The following is a 24388-nucleotide window of genomic DNA, read 5'->3' on the forward strand; positions in this document are numbered from 1 at the left end:
GGTTCACCAGAATAACCTAAAATACAAATTAGGATAGTAAATCTCAATTTGAATTTGAGTACCCGAGGTTGTATTTCAGTACAAAGTCAGTGTCCTGTTTTATTCTTAAAAGCTTTCAGATGTTCATTGCCCATACATTCCTCTCCTTGGGATTGTGACAAAAAGACTAAGGATAACAATGGAAAAAAAAAAAAAAAAGCCAGGAGAAAGATGATGAAGTTTCTATGTGAAACTGTCATTAATTGTATTTGACAGAAATGTTCAAGTGAAAAAATGTAGAACTGGATCTTCAAAGTACTAGGGTCAGCTACCTGAGGAGATGAAAATGTTTTAGAAGACAGGCAAATTAGATTGTCTGCTCTCAACTCTGCAGCACAGTAAGTAATGTTTCTCTTAAACCTGACATTTTTCTAGGCAAAAGCTATGGAACTACAGTAGACTGGATGGATTCTACTTCAGATGAAACTGCCTTATGGGAGAAGATGATGAACTCTCCCAACACATGGGTAGAAGATATACTACCTCTCAGGATGCTAATGGTTGCAAAATTGACAAAATAAGGTGGCTTTTTAATTGCTAGTGTCAAAAAAAAAAAATAATTAGAGGTGTGGGGGTGAAACCTGGAAGAGGAACACAGTAGCTTTTTTGACAGTCTGTGCTCTGTTGCTGTTCTGGTTTTGTGCTGTCAAATGTCACTTTCTATTTCTAATTAAACTTCTGCCTTCAGGTTATTATGTAAATTTAAAGGATTCTTTTGTTTCTTATTCACTGAAAATTACTTCAGGAAAGAAGGTACTTACAGAATTCAGTGGTAGAAGTGGCTGTGATACCTGGATGCTTGCGTTGCCTAACTAAAGTGTGGCTGATCCCTTAAATCTAAATCACCAGCGGGGGGTGGGGGTGGAGGGTGGGGAACAGCAAGTCAACTTTTTCTGTACACTTCTAGGATTGTTCATTAAGTCATTAATATGATAGCAACAGGTTGCATTAGCATGTGTTTGTATACTCATGATGCCAAATCAAATCTCTCCAGTGAGGCATATGAGCATGAAGAATTATTTTTTTTAAAGTTCCTTTTTTTGTAGTTGTACATTTCTAGGATACTAAAGTCGCTTCTATTATGAAAGAAGCATTATATGAAGTGGTACTGTCAATATCCTATTCTGCAAGCTGCAGAGGACTGTTCATTCCGATGTGCTATAAAAAAGTTTGCTTATATATGTGTTAATTGTCTTGCTAGTAGACAATCCTGTCTCTTCAATGGTGAAGACACAGAGGTGAAACTTTTTTTACTCAAATGCTACTCTAAAGGATCTAAACCTGACAATTTTAGTGATGACAAGTAAGTTGGGTATTTAGTCTGTAAAGTACTCGTCTGTACCTCTGTCTGTTAGCTAGGCTTTTGGTTGTTTGTGGTTTTGGTTGGTTGGGTTTTTTTTCCCAAAAAACCATAATTTATCTGTGCTTCAGCACCACCATTAGGAGAATGTTGGGGTCATGGTGGTCTTGGTTTAGACAGCTTTGCAGACTTAGGGAATAGAACTTGAATCTGTAACGTGTAGAAATGCATGCTACTAAGGAAAGGTAAACACATAAAATACAAACTGTATTGCTTTTTTAAAATAAAAGCAGCCTATTAAAGCTAAATAGGAATTCAATGTTTATTAAAACCCAGTGTTTTATGTTAGCAATTCAGCGTGCAATACAACAAAATGCAGACAGAAAACATTTCTGAAAATAAACACACATTTATTTGCTCCAACTGTGTAGGTCTAAAAGCCGGTGAAATCTTGCCCTTCAGTTAGAGTAGAGAGGAGAAGGGGGCTCTTCACAGCTCCAGCTCAATTTCTTAATTTAATCACAAAAATTTAAATGCTGCTTGGTGTTGATTATACACTATGAATGGAAAAAAGGAAAGGTGCTATTCAACCTGCCAAGGAACCCACTTTCTCTCTCATGAACCAGGCAGCCTGCAAAGTTTACAAATGCCAAAAGTAGTTGTCAGTCTTGATACGTTACTGCTTCAGGTGTTTTGGACGAGATTGGAAGCTGCTACAGATCCCGCTTTGCTAGGTACATACAAAACATTATTCTTGTATGAGTAGGGAACAATGTGCATACGGCACTTCAGAACAATGTGCTTGTACTGAAAGGGTACAGCAGCTGCTTTGCTGCTGTATTCTTATATCATCACTCCTGAAAGGGTGGGGATTCTGGAAAAGCGAGGAGGGCACCTAGCTGATTTATATTCACTGCCTAAATGCATTCACACTCACCTGAAAACATAGGTTGCTGGGAACATGGCCTACAGTGTCACAGGATTAAAGGTTTTGTTGTTGCTCAAATACATTGCTATGTCAAAACAGCTTTGGGACTTCAGCCAAAGGCTTGGGGTCTTGAGGATCTAGATTGGCAGGCAAGTGTCATGTAATCTGTGTTCTATACTGTATGAAATTTTGATAGCTAAGCTTGACTGCCGTCAAAATGAAATGCTTGGTTTGTGACAGCATCAATCTCCTTGTCTTTTGGCCAAGTAGAACATCTTCTGTCTCACTATTATTAATCCATCCTAGAGACAGACACTGCATTTTGTCATTATCTCAAAAGACACTGTTTACTGCTACACTAATAGATCAAAACTGTGCGCTGCGCTTGTAATTAATGTGATTCGGTAATGGCACATCAGTATTATGTACTCATCTAGATTAATCAAGAAACTGAGCCAAGTAACAAAAATGGGCCCTTTTAGTACAAGAATTCAGTGCTCCACCTGAGTTTTTAATAACTTTTTTCCAGCTTTTGCAGAAACTGAGACTACTAGAGGTAAACAGGTAAGGACAGTTGTCAACACACACAAAAGTGAATCTTCCTTGTGCTTCAGAATTTACAGGAGGTCAGCAGAGGCTGTCACAGCAGTGTCTTTGAAAAATATAGTAGCGCACTTCACAATGCTAGATATTTTAAAGTTATTGTTAGTCTGCCCCATGGAGTATGCAAAAAAGCTATAAATCTTTAACATAAAGATTTTCAGCAGAGCTTTAGCAGCTGTGTTTATGATCTTTTTAGTGTTTTACTATCATCATGCACAAGAAAAGTCAAAGCTGTCCTGGTAAGATGAACTTCAGTAGAAGGCAAAATTACAAACCAAGGTGCTTTATCAGTGGAAATAGTACTTTGATTACCCTATGCATACTGTAGCATTTAATTATAGAGTAGAAACATTACAATTTCACCTCCTGCTAAAGGATATTATGTTGATTTATTACAAGTTGCTTGAAGGTAATGGCTGCATCTGATCATGTAAACCAGCAGGAATTCTGTATTGAAAATATGTTACTGAAGTCATGCAAAGTTTACTTTTTTAGAAAAGATTATTGGCATTTTTTGGCGTTCCTCTGAATGTGGTTTGCATAATAAATAATAAATAAAGCTTTCCACCCAATTCCTAGTCATTCCTAACTACAGTAGTACGTTCCGGATCGATAATATGCTGACAGAGAAATGCAAGGTTATGAAGTTGATTAGCACGAAGTTCCAAGAAACTGATTTGTTTGCTGTACTGTCAAAAGGAAAGGTTTTAGTCATCCATAACCAAAACTTTATAAAGGTGTATAGTTAGTTACTCGTTAAAGGGCAGTCTGATAAATTAATAGCTATGCTTTGATTCTTAATTCCAGTTCACCTTCATGACAAAGTAGCCATACTCCTGTGTAGCCATCCTTGTTTGGAGGAACAAATGGGAGAAATGCAACAATTTTCCCTCTTTCTCGCCACCTCTTCCTTTTTCCCCTTGACTTTACAAGCTCATCGTTGCTTTAGCCTGGAACGGGGTGGTTTTTTGGTACACGTGTGTGTGTGTGTTCCAAATTACACCATCTTTACTTCCTATAAACCAGGCTTCAAAGTCCCAGCTCTCCTTTCATGCTCTGTGTTCAGAACCTCCCATTTCTGCAAGTACGCCCGCAAACCAGAGTTGGTACAGCGGCCTGCACCGCTTTGATTTCATCCATTTCGGAAGGTCTGGTGCAGCACCTTCCTTCTCGTTTGCTTCCTTTACCCACGCTGCTTGCCTCTCTTGGCTTCATATCCCTTTTCAGTGGAGTCAGCAGAAGCTGCACTGACTTTGTTCTTCTAACTGTATTTGTTTTTCCTTTCTCTATATTATCTGCCAGATTTTTCATTAAGTGCTGAACAAAGCTGCAAGTTGTTTAAGACAAGGGCTGTGTCTTTACTTACCATGGGCCCTCAGTGTGTTTGAGAAGGTTAGAGCCTGCTATTCTGATCTCCTCTGGCATTTCTGAGGTGCAAGCTGAGAGAGAGGAGTTCCTTAGATTTGTGGAAATCCTCTTCCCTTTACCAAATCTGGGCACTTTTGAGGTCAGCAGGGTTGGTTTGCTTCCCAGCGCTTTCAGCTGCTCTCCTGGGGCTGGCCTAGTTCCAGCCAGCCTGGGTTAAGGCTTGAGCTCTGGGGGGACTGGATTCAGAGTCTTGTCTCCATGGAGACAAATACCCCACAGCAGGAGCGACAACAAAGGGTCAGGGGAAAGAAAACACCTGGTAAGAAAACATTTTTCTCCTCTTAAACCTTGCTCTTAATTGTGTTTGCACTGGATGGCCTAAACCTTTTAGTCCTCCCTGCTTTCCTCCATGATTTCTAAATACTTTGGCAGGATCCAAGGTAGCAACAGTGGCTGGGGAGTGCAGGATGGTGGAGGTGGAGGCAGTGCCCAATGACAGCCACCACTATGCAGCTCTGAAACTGTCCATGCTTCTTGGGCATTGATTCTGTTGTGCTGTATGTTATTTTTCATCCTTCCTTGAAGCTGGCTCCTTCCCACATCCTATCTTTCCCTCCAGTTAAGGCCCTGGAATTCACAAAACCTGACTGCCAGCGTGCTGTTCCATGTGCTCTAGTCTCAGGTCTGCATCTGAATGAAAAACTCGTAGACCAGTTTTAGGCTGATGTTTCATATGCTGGGTAGTGTGACGTATGATTAGGCACCAATAATTCTTCCCTTATTTTTACATGAGGAACCAGACTTTTAAAATTGCATGCCTAAAATAATACAGCAAATCAGTGTCAAAACTCAAATGATGAACCATTTCTCCAGGCACAAAATCTTTGAGTCTCAGGGCACTCAGTAATTACTAGCATTGCATAGATCTTTCATTTTGTTCGTAAATCTCTTAAGCACAGGATAAGGCTATTCAGTTATTTTTAATGAGCAATATACTATTAAAATCTTACACATCAATTAGAAGTTTGATGTAACCCTCCATGTTTTATTAGCGCTTATAATACCAGATCTGTAGGAGAAAATAAAGGCAGAAGAAAAGGATTGCTTGAGGAATTACTTGCAGCTTTATCACTTACAAGCTTTTTACCTAAATATAATAGTAGTTCTTGTAGATACAACAGTGCTTTGAGAAGGAGTAATTAGTAAAGCTAGTAATCAGCAAATGAATAGGCTTGCATAAATACTAAGCCTACGTCCTTTGCTTTTGCATCATCAGCTCTGGCATCCTTCTCCTCAGTCTGCCTGATGCTGAAGCAGGGCGAAGCAGGTGAGGAGGGCTGCAGGACCTGTGGGTTGCAGCCTGCCATGGGTTTTGGGAGGTCCTGTCCCTGCTGCACCAGTTTCTCTGGACTTACAGAGAAACTCCGCCAGCTTATTGCAGTGGTGTTGGCCACATAACCAGTGGGTACTGTTTAATGATGCAGAATGTTACTAAAAGAAGCAGTCACTGTAGAATTTTGTCTCATCTTCGTGTGAAACAGGGGCTCCGTGGCTTAGGATGAGAGAGGGGCAGGGATGGCCAACTCCACAAGTGATCCAGAGACAGGCAAAGACATGGAAGATCTGACAAAAGGCCTGGAGGAACAATGGGAGAGCCCTGAAGAGAAGAGTGAGAAGGCTCTGCTGCATTCACACCCAGAACAACAGCATCGCCTTATCTGTATACTGAAGAAAAAAGATGAGGCACAGGAATGCTGCAGAAGCCTGGTGCAGCTCAGCATGGAGGCAGAGAAACTGAGGGCAGAGGATGCTGTGAAAATGAAAACCCAGAGCCAACGGATTCAGCATTTGGAGGGGTGCTTCATGGAACTGGTCAACAACCATGAAAAAATGATCCAGTTCAAGGATGAACACAAGAAACAGTATATGCAGCTGTGGGAGGGGAATAAGCACCTGTGGCAGGAGAACGAAGCGCTCCTCACCCAGTCCATTAGGCAGAAGGAAGCTGAAGTACTCCAGCTTGCTGCCTGGGCCAGAAAGCTCTCAAAACAGTTAAAACTCCTTAGAGGAGAAACGTGCTTATGAGAGTCACAGAGCCCAGGAGCAAGAAAAGGAGCTGCTAGAAGCTCACAGCCAGCAAGCAAGTGCCTATGCCTGGGAAGCTGATTCGCTACAAGCCCAGCTGCAATGCCTACAGAAGCACCAGCTGTCGCAAAGGTAGAGTGTGCAGAAAGTCAGCGGAGGGCTCAGGGCAGTGAGCTGCGGGCCAGGCTGGAGCAGGCAAATGAGGAGAAAGAGCAGCTACTGAACCTGGCCATGGAGAGGGGCAAAGCTCTGCAAGATAAGCAACGGAAAATTCAGCAGCTGGAGAAGAAGCTGGAGACAGCAGAAAAAGCCAGGCAGAGAGCCAGCACACCCCTTGTGAAAGAGGCAGCAGCAGCGGCGGATGGTCATCTGGAGGTCCAAGAGCTCCAACAACAGCTGAAAAGCAACAAACAGGCGTATGACGAACTCACACTGCAGCTTGATGCTTACAGAAAGCACAGTACAGATTTACTGGCTAAAGAAAAAGTGCTGAACGTTAAACTCCATCATTTCATTGTGTAACTACAGCCTTCTCTCAGCAGGTGCCTCTGTCATAACGCACCGCAGCATTTTGCTCCTTTCCACGAGACTGTCTTCTGAGTTCTCTGTTATGTACTTACCAGCTTAAGTCCTCCTCCAAGGACTGTTCTGTGGCCTTTTTTTTTTTTTTAATTATTATTTTTGTTACACTTTTACATAAGTAATCTCTCTACACTATTAAATCTGAATGGAGATTGTTGAACTAGTCAAACCTGTGACAGGAAAGATTAGGGTAAATGTACAAAGAAAATGTAAAATATGAATTTGATTTATTTGGTCCTAACTTCTGCTGTATCACAGATTTTCATCTTTTACAGTTAAAAGCACGTTATTTTCTCAGACAAAAGCTCAAACACTTAACCTTTTATGTTTGATTCGTCCTTGAAGTTCAGCAGAGGTTGGGCATCTTAAGAGGCAACACTGATGATCCAAGAAAGACATTCCAAGGAAGAAATCTCTCCTTGCAATATCGAAGCCATAAACAGTCACGATTCAGGAACTTAACGGGTGAAAACAGCAATACCATGCACCTGATGCTCAAGTGAATTACTGCGTATAGTTGTCTAAGCAGGTTACAGGTTTCTGTAGTTGTCTGAGTCTTATTTAATGTCATAGCATTATTTATAGCCTAGTTTAGCTCAAAATAAATTGTTGCATATTTTGGTGGTTTCAAGTCTTTGAAACACGTTCAGATTCTAAATGTTCTGCCAGTTTGTTTTCTGGTTTTATAGGTGTTTTCTGTAGAGAAGATAGAAGTAATCTGCAAAATGAGTGTCTGGCAACTTTTGACCAAAGAAGTCTTTCCCTTTCCTGTCAGCATTGGGATACGGAGGCATCCCACTCTCTCTTGCCTCTCTCCCAGTTGAGGATTTTTTTGGCTGCTGTGTTTCAGCTCTTTAACTCTCCAACAAAAAAAACCCCAAACATGATGGGCCAAACAGCATCCCCCACCTGGGCTGCAGGCAGCGGTCTCAAGAGCTTTCCCAGTTCTTCCCCGTGTGTGTGTACCTTGGGGTAACTCAATGGTTTAGCTAGTTGTTTAGGTAGCTCTTGGTCCTGACCGTCTACAAAGCAGCAGCACGGCATTGAACTTGGTATTTATTGAGCTCAGTGTTCAGAAGTGGCCAGAAGCAGGCAGCCAGGGGATCCTCCAGATTGTGACCAGTTCATCTCAGGGACTTACTGAACCAGATGTGGTTTCTAAGTAGCAGCTGTCAACAGACTTGTCTGCTGGAACTCTGGACTTCCTTTGGACTCACACAAAGCCAGGTGAGAAGTACCTGCTGCCTGACGAACCACAGCCTTTCTTTTGATCCTAGCTCCCTACAAGTGTCACTCCACACCTGGTTTATAGATCACATCCTCCTACTTTTCCACCATCTTGTTCGCCATCATGTCCCCATGCCACGTGCACATTTCATTAATCCAAATGCAGACATCTACAGGGTAGAGACCAACTGACCCAGGCTACAAACCAGGCCTGTAGTCTGAGAGGAAGGAACACAGCAGGACTTGAGTTGCTCTGTTTTAATGAAGCCAATATGCAGTAAGGAGTGTCTGTTTTCCCAGTGACTACACAACAGCCTCAAACCCGGTAGTTAAATAGTTTAAGTCTAGGCAGGGGTATGTCAGAACAGCCCCACACGTGGCTGCGTCTGGTGTGAAAGCCCCCCCACTGCCCACGGGGGCCATCCCCCTTCCCTCCCTCAGCGGTGTCTGGGGGTGAAAGACACCCCCCCACACACACACCCACCCCTCAGACACGCCCGCTCCCACACGCACCGAGGGATGCCCCCTCACACACAGCCCCTCTCACGCACGGCCGCCCCCTCTCACACACGCTCGCACTCCCCCTCACGTGCATGCACCCCCCCCCCCCCCCCCATACGGATGCACCTGCACACTCCCCTCATGCACCCCACCCACAGGCGCCGCCACCCCCCCCCCCCCAGCCGCCGCTTTCCCGCGCGCGGGCGCAGTGGCGAGGCGCCCCCCGCCCCCCTCAGCGCGCCGCTTCCCGACAGGCACCGCGGCGGGAGCGCCGGGCCGCAGCCGCGCGCCGCTCTCCTCAGGCGCCGTCCCGTCCCGCCGGGCCCCCGCCCGCCGCCATGCGCCACAGCCTCACCCAGCTGCTGGCGGCCTCCTCCGGCGGAGCCAGTGCCTCGGGCGCCGTCTGGCCGCTCGCCGGCGCGGGGCAGGCCCCGAGAGGGCGGGATGGCGGCGGGGAAGGGGATCCGGGCCCCGCGCGGCCCAAACAACAGCAGCCGCCGCGGCGGGAGGCGGGCGCCTTGGAGCCGCGGCGGCAGGAGAAGGAGCCGGAGGCGCCCGGTGGCCCGCTGGAGGTGTGGGAGCAAGAGGACTGGTTCCCGGGGCTGGAGCTGGGAGACCTGCTGGAGGCGGCCCGGCCGGACTGGGACCTGGACGCGGAGCTGAGCGGCTGCTTCTGTGGGGAACCGGAGCCGCTGCCCGCTCTGGGCCAGGGCCAGAGGCCGGCGGCGCCCGGGCGGAGGAACGGCGGGGCTGGGAGCCGGCTGAAGGCGGCGGCGGCGGCGCGGCTGAACCGGCTGAAGAAGAAGCAGTACGTGCTGGGGCTGGAGAGCCGCCTGCAGGGCCTGGCTGCTGAGAACCGGCAGCTGCGGGACCGCAACCGTGGCCTGAGCCGCCGCCTGCGAGAGCTGGAGCGGGAGAGCAGCTACCTTCGGGCCGTGCTGGCTAACCAGAGCGCTCTGGGGCAGCTCCTGAGCCGCTTAGCCGGGATCCGCGCCGGCGGGCTGCAGCTCAGCACCAGCCTCTTCAGGGACACGGGCAGCCCCCGCCGCCATCACCACCACCTCCAGCCTGCCGGCGAGAGCAGCGACCACGACTACGCCCTGCCCAGCTCCCGGCCTCCCAGCCGGGAGGAGGCGGCGGCGGTGAGGGAGGCGGAGGAGGAGTGGGCGGCCCCCGGCGGGATTTGCCTCCACGTGGACCGGGATCAGGTGTCGGTGGAGTTCTGCTCCATCTGTGCTCGGCGGGCAGCAGCCTCCTTCAAAATGTAGGGTCAAGTACCTGCTGCAAGTACTCGTGGGGTTCTCACCCCTAGGGGCCTCGCGTCGTGGCGGAGGAAGCAGGCGATGGTGCGGAGGAAAAGAATAAATACAGTGGTGATGGGGTGGTATTGGGGGAGATGCAGAGGAGGGGAACCTGGCACCTAAGTGGCCAGGGTAACGGAAAAAAAATATCTCTTGAACGGCACGTTGGGAGCCAGATGGTGGCCTTGGTTAAAGGTCACGTAAATCTGGCATGTGGACGGTAGTGGTCTGAGCCTGTTTGGCCTAAGAGTCGTGCAAGGCTGTGTACAGCAGTGCAGTAATTATCGTGCAAACTGACACGCGCATATACATGCAGAGGTGCCGCCAGAGCCCATTTGCAGCACTTGGGTGAAAAGATCATGCCGACCTGATGCATGAAGGTGTGCTCGGTTCCACTTCGCAGTTGCCAGTAACGATAACACTACCCGGTCTTGAGTCAGATAATGTCTAGCCTGCTTATCCTGAGGAGCCGAAAAAGCTTGCTTAGAAAACCAAACCAAAAACTTCATTATGACATCGTCACTGGACAGACTTAAGAAAATAGTAGTGATCGGCAAAAGAAAGCATGCATATAAAATTGTACTGCATCTCAGTTATACATTACTATTAAAACCTCTCTGACAGTTTCTCTTTTAGGTGCTTGCCCTGCCAGGCTCCGTTGTGTAGGGGTTAAAGAACAGTCGTTTTCCACCTCGCAACCTGGTAAGGATCAATATATTCCCATAATGCGGTATCGAACAGCTTGCTTTGCTTGTGCCAGTCGTCTTGTAATGACTGGTTCAGGAAATGATTTCTCTGGTCCTTGGCCTACTCTGCCAAAATGTTGCTAGCTCTGGATGGTAACTAATAGTGAAAATTACAATCGCATCGTTCTAATTAGCTGTTTTCCTCCTTTTCCTGCTATGCACATAGTAGCCAATACATGAGCTACATTTTTAATTAAATAACTGTTTATGCCGTTTGAAAAAGGAATTTTCTATTAAACAAAGTATCTGATGAGCTGGAAAGGGAAAATACGCTAGTAAGGGGGATGTGACATTTACAGCCTTTTATCATAGGGGACTGTCGCAAAAGTGTTAAGTCATTTGCTTTTTAAATGGAAAAAGAAAAAAGAATTTGTGACCTGTTGGTTTAAAATACTGTCAAGTGTTAGGGATGCACGGTACCTTTTAAACAGTCCTTCTCTAGCTTGCTCTAATTCATGATGCGGGGTTTTGCCTGACTAAACAGAACCTGAGCACTGGTTATATCTGTACAGTGGAATCCTAATGTAGAGGAGTCACTTTTTTGCATGGACCTCTAACGAGAATTGCGGTTTGAAGAATGCAGTGCATCGAAGTAACTCGTTACTTTAGCTTCCCATAAGTAAATCTTTGTGCCCATGCACACTGAAATTCCTGTGTTACTTCAAAGTAGCTTTAAATTTTAAGGATATTGCATGTGTATGCATGTGCTTAATTTTACTGTAGAGTTCTTAATTTAGCCTCTTACAGTACCCAGAAATCTATAACTTTATATAATTAAGCACAGTTTGGAGATGAGCAAATATGTGTCTTGAGGCTAATGATTTGAAAAATGCTCCATAATTGACTGAGATAGGAGGAAAAATAGTCTGACAAACAGTAGCGTGTGTTTTCTTGTACTAGTTAGCGTTTCTCCCTATCACAAAAGTTGAGTGGGTTGTTTTTTCAGTTGTATTATAATGTTTAGGTTGTTTATATGTATGTCAGTTGGGGGAAGAAGGATTGTGAAAATTATAATATGTAAAGTGAGGTTTCACAAAGAATAGACTTGGCTAAAACAGTTTTATTTATTAACTTTTCTAAAAAAAGATTGTTTAGTGTTTCTGAAGTCTTGCTTATTAAAGCCTTAAATTTCATGTTTAAGGCTAAGTAGAAGGTGAAAGTGTTTGCTCCCAATAATTTGCTTTATTGGTGCTAGACCCTATCAAGTGTTCATCAGTATAAAAGGAGTTTGATTTTTCTTTGTGAAACATCACTGTATGATAAAGTATATGTGTATTTAGCATCCTTGTTTTTCTTTATGCTAAAGTGGATTCAGCTGTGTTGGGGCAGAAGAGACGGGACCAGCTGCTGGCCACATTTCCTGCTTTATTTTAAAAGGTAGTATAAGAAATGAGAATAAAGAGGTAACAGGGCTTTTGCTGTCTTTGGTTTTTTTTAAAGAAAAAAGGTTGAATGCTGGGATCATATACTGTCATCCAAGATGTATTTTTTTAAAATACAATATCCTATCAAACAGGTTTTACTCCACTGCGTGCAGAATTCCATCTGTTCAGGGTATATTGCCAGCACTAAAAGAGTATTAGTGGGATATGTGTTACCTTACACCTCTGTGGTGGCATCAACAGGACTGTTCAGTCTTAAATTGTGTAACCCTGCTGTAACTGGTAGGTTATACCAGTGCCACTGGAATCAGAGTTAATCATCAAGACATGTACTGACTGATACGCAAAATGGAAATAATTGAGTTAGATTCAATCTAGGCTCAATCTGCCTAGCTCAGACTTCATGAACATGCTTTATTTTGAAGTTTAATGTGCTTGATGAAAAGGAGAGACACTAATGTAGCAAGTATGGGATGTTACAATGGCATTTTTACAGTTATTTCAGCATAAAAGTGTTTTTTTAAGTTAACTTAAGTATGCATTCTTTCTTTTTGCATTACTGCTAAACGGTAGGAGTCAGGGACATAGTTCTGTTGTGAACCTGCACATCGCTCTAGTCATGAAACTACCTGTGAGCTGTGTCTGAGAGTAGCTAATTTTCTGACTTGCAAAATGATGTATACTGGTACAAGAACAAGGTCAAGTCCCAAGAAAGTAAGTGGCTGCAGGCATTTCTAGTGCCTACTGAATCATATTTAAACCAAATAGAGGGGAGGAAGTTATCTGAAACTCTAACCAACTGTACTATCTGTATGGTGTATTATTAATGTAGCTTTTTGAAGTGGAAGCCTTGAAATGACATAACTTAATACTTGAAAATATATTGTAAATGTTTCTTTGTAATTATGTGCCATCCAGATAAGAATACGATATCATAATAAAATCAGACTTGTTGATCTTTCAATTTATGGGCTCAAATGTTTTTTCATCTTTTTTTTTTCTCATTAATGCTTTACTTTTAAGTGAGTGTTTCTTTACATGAAACAGGAAAACAGAAAGGGGAAGATGCTGTTGCTGCTGTCTGTGTGGGTCATCAGTTGGAAAATAAGATAAAAGGGATTGGGGTATGCAAGAGAAATGTTCTTCCTCCTATTTCAAGTTAATTCTGTGGTGAGGACAAAACAAAGACATTATTCCTCGAACCAAAGGCAGAATTGTACTTTGAGAATCACCTTGTATTTTACAGTTGTTTTTCCTTGTTAATATTTTATTGATGTGGAATCACGGAGGAGTAGAATACTTGGATAAACGCTTCCATGGTCTATTGGCATCTTTGTCCTTTCTGTCCCATTTGTAGGTTCTGAACTTTGATGACTGGTTAATAATGTGCTGTTAAACCATAATCTTTCATCAAACTGTTACTTCCACACTGAACACTGGAGTGAGGGTAACAGAAGGTTTGAGGGTGCTGAAAGGACAGAACACTTTTAAAGCTCCAGACTGAGCCATGCACTGTACTCTTTAATTTCTGTTAATCTTAAATGCTTTATTTGTAGTGAGCAGTTTAAAATAGCATGCTGGCTTTCTAGCGCCCAGGCATTCTAGTGAAAGTAGTCTGCAGCTTGATAAAAAGGAACATTTCACAACATTGTTTCAAAATTTAAAAGCATACTGGCAGGCTCCGCCTTTTTGGCCTCCAGTTGTAGAAAATGCCCTGTTCAGCATTGAAATTTGTGTGCATTGAACTGTACGTACCACAGAACCAAGTGCCATCAGTGTTAAACTGCATGGCTGTGTTACCTTCATTTTCCAGTACTTCTCCACCCTGCAGTTGCTTGAAGACTATTTAGCATTTAAATAAGAAACAATTTCATGCTCAGTTCTGTGTTAGTCCTTTACAGTTTGATTCCAGTGCTGTGAGTCTTTGTAGCATTCTAAATTAACTTCTCTCCTCTGAAGAGGTTAGCACCTGCGAGGAGAAAACAAATCAGTGTTGCTGCAATCCTAGCTGCCTGGAGAGATGACAGGAGAGTAAATGTAGGGAACCATATTCTAACGCTTGGCATCTTTTGGTACTTCCAGATGATCAGATTTCTCATGCCACTTGTCAAAACTGTAACCAGTTTTCCCTGTGAAACCAGATCTTTGGCAAAACACGGAGGCCTTTTTTAATTTATCAGTTTAAAAAAACCTAACATTTTCTAGAACTTGTAGTTAAAGAGGTTTTTCTGATAGAATCAGCAATACTCTCTTTATAGGCTTGTATTTGCTGTTAGTTGGACTGTAAATACCTGAAGGATATATTAGAGTTGTTCAAATGGGCTGTTTAAAGAACACCCTGTGTAAAATTGCACATCGACAGTAGCCAATTCTACAGTTTTTCACCCAGTTTTAAGTGGGATACATAGATTTGGAGAAATCTGCCTTTGCCCACTAGCAGGAGGATGCCGGGAGCTGGGTAGGGTGCAGGGGAAATGAGGGTGTCATTTGCAGAGGGCTGTGAAATAGACTGTAATGCTGAGATTTAGCATCAAAAATGGTACATAGAGAAGATAAAATCAGCTTTTTTTTTAGTATTTCTGCTGGTTCTTAATTATAGCCAGTCACTTGACATTCTTTTGGCAGTACTTTAGACCTGGAGTAGTTAAAAGCCCATTGCTATAGGTTAGGTATTAGAGACATGCATTCTTCTAAGAACGTAAAAGTTGTTGCTGTGATATGTAGTCTGTGACCAGCCTTTTTTCTACTAAAATGGTAGCAGAAGCTAAAAGCTGTTCTCAGATTTTCAGCTGGGGAGACTGTGTTTGCAAGGGGTTTGTTACAGTTGGTAGGAAGCCAAGAACTGGTGTAAGCTTGTCCTTTGGCTTCTTGAGAGTTGTAGCACATATGTCGTACACCATGTCTGAACCAGAGAACAGAAGGAGTGTTTCCAGATCCCCGTGAGAGCGCTCCTTCACACGCACACATGCTAAGAGCTCACTGACAGCGTCTTGGTGTCCTGCTTAAGTTTGCAAGTTTCAGTCTTTTAACTTATTTTTGAGATCTTTTTCCCCCAGTTGTTTAAGGAGAACTATACAGGGTACATTTCTAAAGTTTCCTTTTTTATAAATACAACACCTTTTTTCCCTAAGGAGTGTATAGGTGACCTCTGACATGACCAATGCTGAACACTTCAATACATATTTGCAATTTGTGTATTCATTGGTTATGCTGGAAACAAACATTGGTCTTAGCTACTCAGTAAAAACATTGAGGGAATGTGATTATTTTTCTTATGTCCAGTCTTCATCTTTCACCCTAAGAAATTAGTGTCTAAAAAATGTGGTTTGTCCAAATTATTAAGTTTGTCCAGATTATTAAGTATCAGAGCATGCATTTTGATTACTGAGAATAATTATCACTTTAATTGATACCAAAATGAAGATAGTACACGGAACAGAAGATGGTTTTAAATCTTGCACTTTGAAAAGCACTGGGGTCTGTTTACAATATCTTACCTGTATCTTGTTAAATGCTTGCAATAATCACTGAGCCCTTTGCTTTCATTCGTAAAGAAACTATACTATTGCAAAGTAATAGCTCTAATTTATGTTTTTATTATCACAGGGAAGCGGTTCTGTTGGTTTAAGTCTGATGACTTCTGGAGATACCATAACTGCCTGTCTTGTAAAATACTTGCTCTGTGAGGATCTCTCAGGTGGGGGTGATTAAGGCAAGGGGAAGATGTCTGTTTTGAGGCAGAGTAGTACAAGAGCACCAGAGCACCACACAATACAGCAGGACTTTGAACTAAGGAAAACTAAACTAACTTTACAGAACAACTGCTGCCGAGGTAGCCTGTCTTTGCTGCTTCCCTGTACAAATCAGGCCGCTACTCCTGGTTACAGAGAAACAGAGTGCATGGTACTCCTGCTGTAACAACAGATTGTTAGGAATAAGTAGACAAATGTGATGCGACTCCTTTAATGCACTTTTCAGCAGTGCTAGACCATAAATTTTAAACCAATTCAATTATAGGGCTCAATGCTGAATTCTTAATTCTCATGAATAAATACTTCTGTGTTTATCTCAGGGATACTAGAATTTTGTTGAAGTATACATGACTCTTAACCAGTAATCCTACAGGTTTTACGGTTAAGACCATACATCAGATTGAGATGATTGCTTCTGTAAAAAATTCCCAATTTCATTCTTAAACTGCAGAATACACTGAAGATACCTCATGCAGCAGGAAAATTAGTAATTTATATTGCTCTAGAACATAGTCGCCAATGTGAAGACAAGCCTGACTCATAAATGTTACTCTAGACCACTAATCTTAAAACTAGAGGTAGCTAAAATACCACAGGAACAGCACCAGCCATGTGAGGCCACTCAGCAGTTTCTTGCAAAACTGTGTTCTCTTGCAAACACTGTGTTCTCTACAGTGTGCAGTGTGACCCTTGTAACAGCCCAAACGGGGCAATCTTGTGACAGAAATTCTGTGCTGGCAGAATGGAGAAATGTTCAAGGAGAAAAGCAGTCAGATTTTGAGGAATCTCTAGAAGAACCTTGCCTTGATACCCCTCTCCCCCTTTTTTAAAAAATCACTGTGGTTTGCATTATGAAGAAAAAACCCTTTTTTTCCAATAATACTCATTTATACAGCTTCTAAAAGATGTGGCATCACCTTAGAGCCAAACATTAAGCGGTTTTTTCCCCTTTCCAAAGAAAAACACCTGTCCTTACAAAGCTGTTATTCATTCAGATGTATACACAAAGCTGGACATAATGAAAAACTTACCTTGCATTTACGTTCAGAACTGAAAAGTCTTAACTTTGTTTTTCTATTAAAAAAGACAGCAAGCAACAACTTCTTTCTTTGTTTATTATGGTTACTTATCCAAGGCAATTGAAATGTTGCTTAATTTCATGCTTCTAGCTCTTCGGGATCGCTGCTGCTAGTGTTCATCTGCTGCAGGATTTTGACATATATTCCATGATGTTTAGTGGCAAGATACAATCCAGTTATTGCCTGCACAAGTACAATCAAACTCATCTTTCTAAAGACAGGCCGAGCAGTTGTGAGCCAGTAGCGTAATAGATTTTCTTTCCCTGGTAAGGGAGATGAAGAATACCTAAACAACATAAACAGGAGTAGAAACTTATTTTTTTTTCCGTCCAGTTTAGGTGTCGAGATTTAACATTAATTAGAAATACTTAGGTAGATATTCATTCTCTCCTTCCTCTCCTAAATTAAGCTCACCTGGTGGTACTGAGCTGTCTGGATTAAATGCTGTAAAACATGCTGCCCATGTACTGAGTTCTCGCCACCCCCTCACTGTGCTCTGGTCTAATCCACAGAATTATGCCTGCCGGGGAGCAGTGAGGTTCCCCAGCTGAGCAGCACTAAGCAGTACTAAGCAGTGATCTTCACTGCCTGGCAGGACAGCAGCCACGATTTCACAATCCCAGGTACATCACAGGCAGCTTCTAAGGTTCCAGCTACACACAAGTGCTTTACAGTTTACAGTATATCGGTTCGCTGATCTTGTTTCACTTCGGAGGCTTGGTGTAGCTCTTAAGAACTTTGCCTTGTAATTAGATGACCTTAATGTAAATCTCCTTCTGCGTACTAAGAGTCTATGAGAAGCTAGGTGTGCGTAGACTAAAAATCCACAGAATTTAAACTGAGAACTGAACAACTGACCAACAAATCCATTTCACTCGTTGCAGGTTAATAAGACGTACCTGGCTGCAAGGCTTGCGTTCAGGGGGAGAGCCAGCAAAACAGGATAGAAGCCACCTATGACAGCCCCTGTTAATCCTCCTCTGACCACAGCGCAGACCTCACAGTTTAGGTCACCTGCACGACAAAGTATTTTACTGCCAATACCCACAGAGCTCCATGTCGATTTGTAAGCTGCATGCAACGATATGGAAACAGGCACTTGACAGAAATGGCCCAGCTGTACAGGTATGCAAGAAATACTGAAAGGACTCTTCCTTTTGCCAAGAAATCCAATCTCATTCCAACCTGTGAAGAATCTACCACTCCAAAGCTGACATTCAAATGAAATCATGCCGATGCGGAAACTGAATTGCTTTGTTGCAGCCACTTTTACGTGACTTTGAGTGAAAAATGCTAAAAATAAGTGATGTGTAAGAGAATTTTTTTTAAACATACCTAGATAAACATATGTATCGCCTTTTCCATTCAAATTCAACTCCCTGCTGCCCAATGCATTAGATCATGTTTTTCAAACCCTGCTTTACAAATTGAGGTTTTTCAAGACCACAACAGTTCAAGACCACTGTTCTGCAGAGAGGAAAAGCTCCTCTAGTGTTACATTGTGTACAGAAAGCAAATCCCTTTTGAAAACAAGAAGGAGTTTTTTTACCTGAAAATAAAGGCTCACGCACAAAAACTTCATAAAACGCTGCTGTTGAAAGAAATGGAATAATGGCCATTGGCAAAGAAGACACGAAGGAAGCCTTTCTGACATGCAGAATGTTCCTGAATAAGGTATTTGCTGCTATACCACATAAGCTTGAATTTGCTGCAAGGAAGTATGTTCCATGATTACAAATGTTCCTGCAAAAGTAGGAAAATTGCTTCAGCAATTGAGAACTGTGAAAATGTTTGGTTTACTCGGTGCTACAATCCATTTTTGAATATCCTACAATAAGAGATAAAAGATCTAAGGCTCTCACTGGTGCAAAATGGAGAGTAACTGCTTTCAAAAGCAACCACTACCATCCTTCGCTATGCGCTCAAGTTCACGCACACCTCAAAAATGAAGTGACGGAAAGACTGAGAAGCCTTTTCTAAAATTTTTTTTTTTTTAAATGGCTAATGGAAACTTCATGAAACTTGTTCTCCTAATCAGCATGTTTCTAAAGAGATTTTCTGAAAAGAAATAAAAAAATACATGAAATCACAGCTGGCTTCTGTAATCAGCCTTGTTTCTAGCCTGCTTACCCAAAAGTATAGATGAAGTTCCAACATAAGAGCTTACAGAACAGATCAGGTGGGACAACTATGGCAACTGAGATCTTAAAATAACGATCTCAGCAGCTGCTGGCAGATCATTTGTAGGGATCCTGTAGGCTGACAGGCTGTGGGCCTTCCTTGCATGCATAGAACACATGAATTTAAAATCCTACCTTGCTAGGAGGTTACGCTAGTTAAAGGCTACAGAAGTCCAACATACTGGTTTACAGAACTGGAGCTTCTATTTTTTCCCTTAATAACAGAGGGACTGGATTCCATTATCTACTACATTTTTAACATACTGTTTGGAGCAGCTACTCCTGCTGCGATCTGCAATATGGTGAAAGCAGAATAGAACAGTCTGGTCAGAGATAGTCAGCATTTAATATCTTGACAAACAGTTCCCATTTGAGTACATTCCATCACAGCAGGTAACTCAAAGAGATGGAACGGGAAAGCATGCCAGTTTTTCAAGCCTGATGAACAGTTTGTGATTTATGTCATTTGACTCACCGAAGGAAGCTGTGCATTATCTTTAGCGTTATACCTGGCACAGTCAGTTGATTAGTGGAAACAACTCTTTGCTTTGAGTTTCCACAAATCCAGAATTCCAGAAATGACAACTATTGCCAGGGAAAGCAATTAACTGGAAGGCACACCGATCCTGATGCTGTGCCAGTATTATTATGTTAAAAGTGTATTTTAAAATGTGTCACAAGTTGGATTTATCACTAAAGCCCGCCCCCCCCCCCCAAATAAAATGCTTAACTGGTCACAAAATTTATGCTAGACCAAACATCATATTTATTTGCAAAATTATCAAACGTGACAATCTCTAAACCATTTAGCAATTAAAATACATGATTTTAAAAAAGATACCTACTTAAAATTCTTCTGCATTTTAGTGCTTAGAGTAACATTAAGCACTGACCCAATCATACAAGAAAATACTTCTAGAGATGTAGATGCTAATCTTGCAAAACTGAAAACATTAAAAACTTCTGACATCAGTGACACCAACTATTCCTCATTCTGAATAGGAAAATACTTTCATTCATGGTACATACTAGATTTTCAAACCTGAAAATAAACTACTAACAATTCTGATGCTGAACAGCTAAAAAACTTCACTGGTTAGATATCTCTCTTGACCTTATTTAAGAGCTAAGTTTCTTTTTTTCTGTTTTGTTTTAAAAAGAAATTTGTTTTTCATATCACCATTCTCCCAATACTGGATGTCTTTCACAGAATGTCCCCAGAGCAGTTTCTGCAAACCAGCCTTTTCATTCTGTTGGTACGTTTACAATCAGACATTGAAATGCATTTGTGCATACACATAAATACGGAGGATCCATATGAAAATCTAGGAATATGTATTAAAAATAAAAATTCAACAATAAAATTTAGCTATATAAAATATAAAAAATGTATAATCATAAAAATATTTAAGAATCCAAAAGAGAGCAAATTAATGTACCCAGAAGCAACAGAATCTACTCAGGCATACTGATGTACAGAACTGCTACACTGCACAAAAGGAAAGAAAGGGAGAAAGATGGAAGGTTTCTGGTTTGGGTTTTTTTGTTGCTTTTTTGTTGTTTGTTTGGGGGTTTTGTTTGTTTTACACACTAGCTCCCTAGTGTTAAAAACGAGCTTTGGCAAACAGGAACTCTCAGTCTGACTGCAGCATGCTTCCTCTTCCCTTCCAGCCATCAGTGACCTGCCCTTCAGGTATATAAACTTAAAAGTCCTGCCAGAGCAGTTTCAAATAAAGGTGCATGTCTCTGGCAACTATTTCTTTCCAAGGCCCAGCAGTCCGTAAGTACTATGGCTTCTATCAAGATGTTACCCCATCGCTGAGGTATCTGCCTCCCCCTCAGCTCCCCAGCTCTTCTGGGGGAGAAGAAGCGGTTTAAGTTGAATGTGAGGGCAGCAGTTCCTGCACAAAGCTGCACCACTGACTGTAACAGGAGGGATAAAGCCTTGGTGCTTTTCTTTGTCACTTGTGTGGGGAGGCCCTGTGTTACTACCAGCAGTTTGTTTAGCCAGCAATTTAATCCTATTTACAAAAAAAACCCACACAAAAAACCACAATAAAAGAAGCTTCTGATTACTCATAATTATACAGACTTTATCCAAGATGATACACGCATGCAAACAGCTCCTTACAGAACCAGCTCGGGTCCAGTAAAGTTTTGCAGTGAAATGCAGTATCACAAAACACAAAAAAGTGGTCTGTGAGGCCCAGAAAGTATTTAGTTGGTTTTGTGCTGCACAGAATGCCACTGGTGAGCCTGCATGGCTCCGGCTGGCTTGTCCACCACCACCACCTGGATACCTGTCTCGCCTCCCTGAAATGGGGAGCAGTGCAGAGCAAAATGCAGAAACCAGCAGGTTGATGCTCAGTCAGTTCTGGCCCCAGGCCAGCCCTTCTGGCCCCAAGATGACTCCTGCAGAATCTCAAGAGTGCATTGCCTTATGCTCTCCGACACTTCTGTTTCCTAGAAAATTTATTAGCTTTAGCCCAGGACTGTATGAATGCTCAGAGCCAGTCAGGACTGATCAGCCATCCCAGAACCTCAAGCACTGGGGAGCACATGCCAGAAACCGGCTAAGCAGGACCAGAAATTAAAAGTGAACTAAACATATAAAAAAGCAAAACAAGTTTTCTGTTCTGGACAATAATAAGCATCTTCACAATTAAAATATTCTTATAACTGCAAGGAAGATTTGCAGTACAAGAGTAAGGGAAAAGTAAAGCCTCTCAAAAGACTTGAAATGCTCGATGCACTTATCTTCATTTATTTTACTAGCACTTACTGATCTGCTTTAGGAAGCTCATCGAGCAACTTTTGTATGACTTCCATCCGCTTAAATCTTTCCAAATATAGTCTCTGCTGCGGAGAATCAAGTTCAAGAAACTCTCTTCCTGTCATCTTCAAGTCCTGGATCATAAGGAACAAACAAACAAATGTAATCAAAGTTACACAGCCCCAGTATATATCAAATAAACATTTAGACTCTTGCCACTATGCACAAATACATTTCCTATTTTTCATGGCAGTTTTCAGATGCAAAGGGCACAATCCAGCTACAGAGGTCTATGATATTTACAACCTCATGAACCCTAACGAACTGCTTTCTTTAGTGATGTTGCAGCTATGGCTTGACAATTGCTTTAAGCCAACTTAAGTATTCACTGTGATGAAAACAGACAGCCTCACCCTCCAGATACTCCTGCCTGAGCACCTCCAACCCTGGGGCCATACAGCAGCTTAGATCAGGAAGCACAGAGATGAAAACTGCTCAGAAGAACAATGGGCAGTGCACTTGTTTTTTCCAGCTGGATCACCTTCTAACACAATGATCCCTAATGCCTGCAGCACAAGGGAGGACATTAACTGAACTTTGGGCTTTTGGTAATATTGCAGGTTTAAATTGACTTAACGTTCAAATAGAACCATAAGAAAAACCCCCAAATAAATCCATACTTGGTAAAGATTTAAAGAAACCATGAAGATATCTACTCTTCTTTCATATTCCACAAATAAGGACTTTTTAAAATTGGTACTCTTAGCCAGAGACATACATCAAGTGACAAAGCATACAGTTGTGTTGGGTTTGCGTGGCAAGGTTTTGGTAGCGGGTGGGCTACAGGGGTGGCTTCTATGAGAAGATGCCGAAGTTGCCCCCATGCTGGACAAAGCCAGTGCCAGCCGGCTCAAAGACAGACCTGCCACCAGCGACACTGGTAGTACCTCTGGGATAACATATTTAAGAAGGTGGGGGGAATATGGCTGCTGTACAACAGCAACAGCAGCTAGAGAGAGGAGTGAGGATACATGAGAGAAAAAAAGTCTGGGGACACCAAGGTCAGGGAATAAGGAGGGGGAGGAGTCGCTCCAGTGGCTGGAGCACAGGCTCCCCAGCAGCCCACAGGGAAGTCCCCGGCAAGGCAGATTGTGCCCCTTAGCCCACGGGGGAGCAGCTCCCTCCCCCCAGACTGGGGAGAGCCCCATGCCGGGGCAGGGGGTGCCCGCAGAGGGCTGTGAGCCCGCGTGACAGCCCACACTGGAGCTGGCTCCTGGCAGGGCTTGTGGCCCTGTGGAGAGAAGCCCAGGCTGGGGCAAGTTTGTTGGCAGGGCTTGTGCCCTTGCAGGGGACCCAACACTGGAGCACTCTATGAAGAACTGCTGGCTGGGGGAAGAACCCACAGTGGAGAAGTTCGTGTTAGACTGTCTCCTGTGGGAAAGACCCTGCATTGGAGCAGGGGAAGGACATGAGTCCTCCCCTAGAGGAAGAAGGAGCAGCAGAGACAAAGCATGATGAGCCGGCTGCAACCCCCATTGCTTGTCCCCCTGCGTTGCTGTCAGAGAAAAGGCAGAGAAATCAGGAGTGAAGTTGAGCCTGGGAAGAAGAGAGGGGTGGGGAGGAACATGTTTTAAGATTTGGTTTCACTTCTCATTACCCTACTCTGACTTGACTGGCAATGAATTAAATTAATTTCCCCACAGTCTGTTTTGTCCACAGTGGTAACTAATGAGTGATCTGCTGTCCTTACCTTGACCCATCAGCTTTAACCATCCGTTTTCTCGGTGTCCTATTGATGGAGGGGGGCTCAGAGAGCGGCTTGGCAGGCACCTGGCAGCCAGCCAAGATCAACCCACTGCAACAGCTTTCGCTTAAACCTGGTATTTAGTCATTCAAATGCTTTTTCTAAGTGCCTTTCCCCAGAGGAAAGTTTCCCAGACCTACTCTGCTAGTCATACTTACCTTCAACGCCTTTTATAATCTGAAAGCTGCGTTCTAAGACCTGTCTACAGGCTGGTGTTCGCCTCAGGCCCGGCGGGACGCGGGGGAGCAGGGAGCAGCAGGCAGGCCCTCACCCGGGACCAGCGGGCCTCTGCCCGCCGTGGGCCTCTCGCTTCTGCCCCGTCTAGGAGGAGGGTCTCCGAACCTGCTCTTGAGGTAAACCACAGGCATTACGCCATGAAGCTGTAGCGACCCGTGAAGTACGTGGGACCGGCCCTGATCCCCCCGCAGGTCGCTGTAAGGCAGCCGGAGGTTCCCAGCCCCCCCGGGGCCCGGTTCAGCGCAGAAGCTTTTACAGCGGGAGGCTGCGGCTCACCCCCCCCTTCCCCCGATAGCCGTTACCAGCCGTTAGCGCCCGCCGTTAACCCTCCAGCCGCCGGCCCCACCGCGCTCACCCTCCCGGCCTTCCCGCCGAGGCCAGGCTCCGAGCCGCACGACCTTGAGCCGCTCCCGCCCTCACCGAGCCGTGCCGCCGCTCCCGCCAAGGCGGCCCCACCGCCTACAACATGGCTCCTCCCACCTCACGGCCCCGGTATGGGCG

General features: G+C 43.7%; 4 protein-coding genes across 9 annotated transcripts in view; 3 read left to right on the forward strand and 1 right to left on the reverse strand.

Moving 5' to 3' along the window:
* SYTL2 (synaptotagmin like 2) overlaps window positions 1-740 on the forward strand; it is a 62271-nt gene extending 61531 nt beyond the window's left edge. The window contains exon 20 of the mRNA XM_040584087.1: window positions 415-740. Coding sequence (XP_040440021.1) covers window positions 415-560 — 146 coding nt within the window. The 3' untranslated portion in view covers window positions 561-740. The remainder of the gene's footprint in view (window positions 1-414) is intronic.
* Window positions 741-1542: 802 nt separating this feature from the next.
* On the forward strand, window positions 1543-8561 carry CCDC89 (coiled-coil domain containing 89). The gene is given in 3 exon segments (XM_040584086.1): window positions 1543-6296; window positions 6298-6442; window positions 6445-8561. Coding segments are annotated over 3 exon segments (1029 nt in total). The 5' UTR covers window positions 1543-5813; the 3' UTR covers window positions 6846-8561.
* A 317-nt stretch (window positions 8562-8878) lies between these two features.
* CREBZF (CREB/ATF bZIP transcription factor) lies at window positions 8879-17910 on the forward strand. Of its 3 annotated transcripts, XR_005826262.1 has the most exons (4): window positions 8879-9897; window positions 10559-10636; window positions 11987-12057; window positions 17778-17910. XR_005826262.1 is itself a non-coding variant. In XM_040583263.1 (3 exons), the coding sequence occupies exons 1-2, from the start codon at window positions 8972-8974 to the stop codon at window positions 10605-10607; spliced, it is 975 nt and encodes a 324-aa protein (XP_040439197.1). In that variant the 5' UTR covers window positions 8879-8971; the 3' UTR covers window positions 10608-10636; window positions 11987-13026. The 3 variants fall into 3 exon arrangements, 1 of the variants encoding a protein (XP_040439197.1); XR_005826263.1 differs by lacking the exon at window positions 17778-17910 and having other exon boundaries at window positions 8879-9979; window positions 11987-13026; XM_040583263.1 differs by lacking the exon at window positions 17778-17910 and having other exon boundaries at window positions 11987-13026.
* On the reverse strand, window positions 16916-24386 carry LOC121083177 (transmembrane protein 126A-like). 4 transcript variants are annotated; one of them, XM_040583268.1, is made up of 6 exons: window positions 24308-24386; window positions 23809-23992; window positions 21856-21980; window positions 18443-18636; window positions 17793-17907; window positions 16916-17179 (listed from the first exon to the last, which is right to left on the reverse strand). In XM_040583268.1, the coding sequence occupies exons 3-6, from the start codon at window positions 21969-21971 to the stop codon at window positions 16972-16974; spliced, it is 633 nt and encodes a 210-aa protein (XP_040439202.1). In that variant the 5' UTR covers window positions 21972-21980; window positions 23809-23992; window positions 24308-24386; the 3' UTR covers window positions 16916-16971. The 4 variants fall into 4 exon arrangements, with proteins under 4 accessions (XP_040439202.1, XP_040439201.1, XP_040439199.1 ...); XM_040583267.1 differs by having other exon boundaries at window positions 24286-24378; XM_040583265.1 differs by having other exon boundaries at window positions 24243-24363.
* Between the last annotated feature and the right edge of the window lie 2 nt (window positions 24387-24388).

The sequence above is a fragment of the Falco naumanni genome, chromosome 2 (genome assembly GCF_017639655.2).
Source record: "Falco naumanni isolate bFalNau1 chromosome 2, bFalNau1.pat, whole genome shotgun sequence".
Lineage (NCBI taxonomy): Eukaryota > Metazoa > Chordata > Aves > Falconiformes > Falconidae > Falco > Falco naumanni.